At 46.2% G+C, this 5,880-nt stretch overlaps 1 protein-coding gene across 1 annotated transcript; it reads left to right on the top strand.

Moving 5' to 3' along the window:
* Positions 1 to 1,115: 1,115 nt before the first annotated feature.
* LANCL1 (LanC lantibiotic synthetase component C-like 1 (bacterial)) lies at positions 1,116 to 5,173 on the top strand (the record flags this gene model as incomplete). The annotated part of the gene is made up of 6 exons (XM_010145370.1): positions 1,116 to 1,251; positions 1,590 to 1,736; positions 2,632 to 2,814; positions 3,240 to 3,416; positions 3,705 to 3,777; positions 4,667 to 5,173. Coding segments are annotated over 6 exons (793 nt in total), but the record flags the coding sequence as incomplete, so codon positions are not given.
* Between the last annotated feature and the right edge of the window lie 707 nt (positions 5,174 to 5,880).

Raw genomic sequence — 5,880 nt, 5'->3', positions numbered from 1 at the left:
AGGAACCAGCTGGGGAAACAGCCTTGAAGCTGTGGTATTTTAAAAGCGATGGAATTTTTCAGACTGCTGTCTCAGGAGTGAACAGAAAAATAAAGCCAAAACTAGTCTCGTCCCTGCCTGCTGCTCTCACAGGGAAGGACATCCAGCCTTGTTGGAAGCGTGACAAGAAGCAAAACAAGGGAAAAAAATCCCATCCAGAATGAATTGGGCTACAAAGCTCCAGTGTGAAGAGCTATCAGTCTCTGTTAGCACTACAGGAATGTCACCAACTTTGCAACATGATGATAAAAAATAGCAAATGCAGTATCTGACTCCAGCAGACCTCTCACTCTGCACCTGTGGGCTAAAGCCTGCTGCCAGCCAAGCTGTCCTCAGCATGGGGTTGCACCACAGACAGCCCACAGCATTCACGTTGCTGAGCTGTCCTCACTTCTGCTCAACTCTCCTTAGAGAAGACTTCCATTATGTGCCACAGAGGCTTGATGTTAAATGATGTTTCCAGTTGCTTCTCCCCACCTCTTACCTAGATTTTTAGATCGTGGAGGCACCTCCTTCTCCACTGACAGTGTAGCCCTAGCTACTTGCAGGCATGGAGAGAAAGGGGCTTTTCTATCAGGACTTCTGAGCATAAGGGGTGTTTTCCCCATACCATCAGCGTGAGCTTGACTTTCTAGCATTCATTAAGCAACCAAGATAGCAGTTTAGGTTGAAAATAGTGATTTTTGGCTGAGGGTCTGCCCTGCCAACAGCGTCACAGGGAGATAATGGTGGGCAGCCTTTCCTCAGTCAGCAACTTCATGCTGACCATTTCCTATAGCCCAGGGTTCCCCACAAGTACCTTTTCCCAGAGCTGGTGCTCTAAAAACCAAGTATGTAGTACAACTGCACTGTAAAGAGCTGAGCAGATTAAAACAATAACCCAAACAAAAAGCAGAGGGGAAGGAGGGATTCTGCACCTTGCATAGCTGGAAGACCAAGACCCAGAGACATCTGGGTGACATCTCTCAGGGTACGGGCAGCATGAAGGAACAAACGGTGGTTTTGAGCTCCAGACTCGCTTGCTTACATGGCTTTGAGTGTCCTCTAATCTCCTCTGTGTGAATTTTTCTTTGTAGCTTGATCCATCTACATAAGCTTGACCCACGAGTGCCAGATGAACTCTTGTACGGGCGCATGGGCTATCTGTATGCACTGATATTTGTGAACAAGCACTTTGGAGAGGAAAAGATCCCTCAGAGTCACATTCAGCAGGTACTGTGGCTTCTGCTGATTTGTTAGCTGTCTCTTCCCATGCAGCTCATCTTTGGGAAGGTAAAAATCAATGCAAGATGTAGAGAACTCTGGCAATGAGGAAGAAGCCATATCATGGTATCCCTGCTGCTCTTCCAAAGGGGCAAAGCACCACGTGTCCCCCCCACCATCCAATAAATCCATAGGCAGTACTGAACTGACCTACATTTAACTCCCTCGCCCACACACACCCCCTCTGCTGGGGCAGAAAACCAGCTCTCTGTTCTGTGGCAGGATACTCACTGTGCTCTGTCCAAGACAGCATTGTTTCCCTCACCTGCACCCGTTACCATCCACAGGTCTGTGAAGCAGTTGTAGCCTCAGGAGAGAGCTTGGCCAAAAGGAGGAACTTCACAGCAAAGAGCCCGCTGATGTATGAGTGGTACCAGGAGTACTATGTGGGGGCAGCCCATGGTTTGGCTGGGATTTACTACTATCTCATGCAGGTAAGAGGCACTGAAGGGGAGGGGCCTTTAGCAGCTGTTTCACCTTTCTTTGAACAAAAGGAGCATTTGGATTGGCTCTTGGTGACATCAAGCTGGGCTTCATGCTCCTCTGCTGTGTGAAGTACAAGGAGCCTGGGTCAGCCAATCATGTTGCACAAATGCTTTGGGGGAAGCAGACAGTGAAGAGGAGAACATTGGATTTTAATCTCTGATGCTTTACAGCAAAGTAATGATTTTTAATTTTCAAGTTATCAACCTAGGAACAGTATGATACTTAGATGAGAGTGCTCCTTGCAGTCTGCCAGGGGAAAACAGAACCGCTCAGATTTCATGCGGGGCAGTGTCACTGGAAGAGGACACTGAAGCCACTCCCTTGCTTCCATCTGAGGTCAGCAGTTGCAATTACCCAGAACATCTGTGAAAATGCAGCATCACAGCCCACCAGCTGGGCTGGCCCAGCAGCTCTGAGCTGAGATGTGCTAGGGACTAGGAGTCATTCCTGGTATTCATCCTTAATATTGATTTTAGACAGTTTATCTCTTCAACTCTGGGTACCTGAAACTATTCCTACTCATCTTCAGGAAAAGCAGCAGTAAGCCCTCTTGCTTAGAGAGCCGGGTGACATGCTAGGGCCAGTCTTTGTGTCTGAGGATTTAAGGGTATGACTGGAAACCAGTCTGTGCCAAAGGGCAGAGCAGCCTGGGGCCAAGTGAATATTTGTGACATGTGAAAGCCTGAACCAAATAAATGACTTCATTGACAAGGAGCAAGAGGAAACACAACCGTAGCTGACTTTGTTTCCACCTTTCAGGCAGATCTTAGGGCAGATCTTGGGCCTTGTAGGAACAGACAGAATGGTAATTCTCCCTGATTTTTAATGCTTTCTCTCTCTTAGCCTGGCCTTGGAGTGAGCCAAGTAAAACTGCACAACGCAGTCAAACCCAGCATGGACTACGTCTGCCAGCTGAAGTTTCCATCTGGCAATTACCCTCCATGCCTCAATGACTCCAGAGACCTACTCGTCCACTGGTGCCATGGGGCACCAGGTGTAATCTACATGCTTGTCCAGGCATACAAGGTATTCGAAATCTTGCAGGGAGTCTTTGGGGACACCTAAAATTAGAACTTCACCACTGAGAAGACTCTGTTAAGAATCACCCTTTGCCTGAGAGTAGGATGGCATGTTACAATGAAATCACCCCACAGGAAGTACTGACTGATATGGACATTAGTCTTTTAAAAATTAGTTCTGAAAATACCCATCAGCTGTGTGGGGTGTCATGTGGCAGGTGACTGTTGGTGATAACTAGTTTTGTGCCAAGTAACAGACATACAGCCCCATTCATCATGTGGAATACATCCTCCTTTAAACGAGATAGCAAAGTCACAGCATTAAGATTTCAGGAGGAAAGAACCTAATTAACCCAGCCTCCCCACTCACACAGAGATGCTCTGTATGGAGGCAATTACCTCAGCAAGGAGGAATATTTCTTCTCTCCACAGGTCTTTGGGGAACAGCAGTACCTAAATGATGCCCTGCAGTGTGCAGAAGTCATCTGGCAGCATGGGTTACTGAAGAAAGGCTATGGGCTGTGCCATGGGACAGCTGGTAACGCTTACGGCTTCCTAGCACTGTACAACCTCACTCAGAACATGAAATACCTGTACAGGGCCTGCAAGGTGAGAGCCTGTGTGAGGAGAGGAGAGGAGAGGGGATTACTCACTTCTGCCTTTTACATCACCACCTTTGCCATTGCAACCCAATTTCTAGCATGGTAGAGATGCAGCTAGATCTGACCAGCTCTTCTAGAAGAGTCCTTCATCAGAGCAGCCACTGTCTGAAAGCCTGTGCAGAACGAATATCCTGCAGAAGCCTTGTTCTGCAAGGGATAATGTGAGGATGAGAGTGGTATTTTTTTTTAAGATCTGATTTAAGAAAATTTGAACACTTTTTGTTCCTCTTCTCAGTTTGCAGAGTGGTGTTTAAGCTATGGCCAGCATGGGTGCCGGACTCCAGACACACCGTTCTCTCTCTTTGAAGGTAACCTCCATTCCAAAGCTTGTATTTTGCTCCTGGATCTGAGCCAGTCCAGCACCAGGAAAACGGAATGCACGCTCCTTTGAAGTCTTTGCAAAACTCAGTGTAGAGGATGGGAAGGAAATGTATTTGCTGTTTTGACCTTTTCCCAGAAGCAGCCTTCTTGTAGCGCAGGCTGATATCTTCACTACAGCATCTTGCCCCCTGGGGCCTCCCACGCAGAGTCTGTACACAGGTCTCAGGGGGAATCCTTTAATGGCTACAGGCCAAAGTCTACCTTATGGTGATTTGTACCCTGGCTTCTCAAACAGTCTCTTTCCTGTACATTTTTAAGCATTAAAGCCCTCCACTGGCTTTCCAGTTCCCTTCCAAAAGTGACGAACAAATGGGGCTGCTTCTTGGCTCTTATGGCACTTTGTGGCTCCTGCTAACAGCTCCCCCAAAATCTGCCATCAGCAAGTACTGCTGAAAGAGCTGGTTCCTCAGCTAACATAAATCTCCCTAGCTTTGCTGCAGGCTGAGGAACAAGGTCTCAGTGAGGAACTCAGTGAGACCCCGAGGCAGCAACATCACAGGGTCCAGGTTTTGCAGAGATACTCAGATTGTTAAACCTGTGGACAGGTAAAGCAGAAGGGAGGGAGCTGGAGGGAGGAAGATTCATTGTGGTTTTCTAGATGGTTTTCAACGTTTTTTATTAACTTCAAAATGCTTTTCCCACTGAAATACCTAAGTTGCTTGGGAAACCTGGGTCCAGACCTTGGAAGTTGCTTAGGTCCTTGTGAAAAGGTTTTCCTTTCTTCTGACTTCATGACTCGTTTGCCCTCTGGCTGATTGATAAATTGGGTGCCCCAGGGGAATCTCTCTGAAGTTCATTGTGTTTTCTTATCCTCAGGAATGGCTGGAACAATTTACTTTCTTGCTGACCTGCTGGTGCCAACCAAGGCCAAGTTCCCTGCATTTGAACTGTAAATCTGAGTTTGGCAGTTTCCTGCCTGAATCCGTCCGCACTTGGAAAAGCAGTTTGAAGCTGCTGCCTCCTTCTTCCAAACTCACCATTGTTCACCTAACTGAACATAAATTCATCCTCCTGAGGGCATGCTGAGTTCTCTAATACTTCTAGTCATCTCATTGCATTGTTTCAAGTTAAAAGACAGAATGCAGATTGTGCTGGTGTCTCTTAAAAGCGCAGGGCTGCAGGTGGGAGCAGGGAGAAAATGTACAATATTTTGTTGGCTATAGAGTTTTGCTATTTTCTGTACCCCATTTCCTGGGAGGAAGTTTTTCTATTGAATGTAACTTTGGCTTTTTTTTTGTGTGTGTGTGTGTTTGTGCTGACAAATAGTTGCAGGAATTTAGTTGCCTTTGGAAAACAAAAGATGAAAAACTGAGAGTACTGCCCTGCAAGTTGCTTTTAAGTGTTTTCTTTCAGAACACCCAGGGAACAGGCAGTTCAGTAGCTGGGCTGCTCCACATGAAGTGAGTGTGATGGACTCTGAATCTTTATATATGTTTTCTAACATCAGATTGCAAGTGGCACAGCTGGAACTGACATGCCAAAGCCTTGTCCTGGACTTCCACCTGTCTGCTTTAAAGCAAAGGCTGCGTATAGCTCTTCTGTCCATTCTTTCCAGTGACAGACAAATAATCCACCAGCTTTTGTGTTTATTTGTTATCTTATGCTAAACCTTGCAAAAGTTCATTGATCATCTAAAATGTGAGCTAAGCCTGCTTGCTGGTGCAGTCTCTTATGTTTAGCTTTGACAGTTTATTTTGCAGTCTTTTTTTAAAATTGTGTTTGAATATTATAGGTGTCAGGTGGTGCCAGGCCCACCAGCAGCAGCATGGGAAAAGAAATGTATTCCACTGAGTTCTGTCAGTGTTTAACCTATATTACCTGTATAGATGTTATTACACTTGCTTTGTTCTATAAGCTTTCCTGAACATGGATAATGAGTCACTTGTTTGCCTTCTCACTCCTTGTAGTTCGAGGAAAATCTGCCCTAGGGTAAATAGCTTTGACCTCCCAAGCAAACCAGATACTTGCCATGGGTAAACGTGCTTTTCCATCCTTAGCAGATGCTACACTAACTTACAGCAAATAGGGAC

Source organism: Buceros rhinoceros, unplaced genomic scaffold, assembly GCF_000710305.1.
Source record: "Buceros rhinoceros silvestris isolate BGI_N320 unplaced genomic scaffold, ASM71030v1 scaffold12411, whole genome shotgun sequence".
Lineage (NCBI taxonomy): Eukaryota > Metazoa > Chordata > Aves > Bucerotiformes > Bucerotidae > Buceros > Buceros rhinoceros.
Note: the sequence above shows the minus strand (reverse complement) of the source record. Positions and strands in the feature narration are given on the sequence as shown.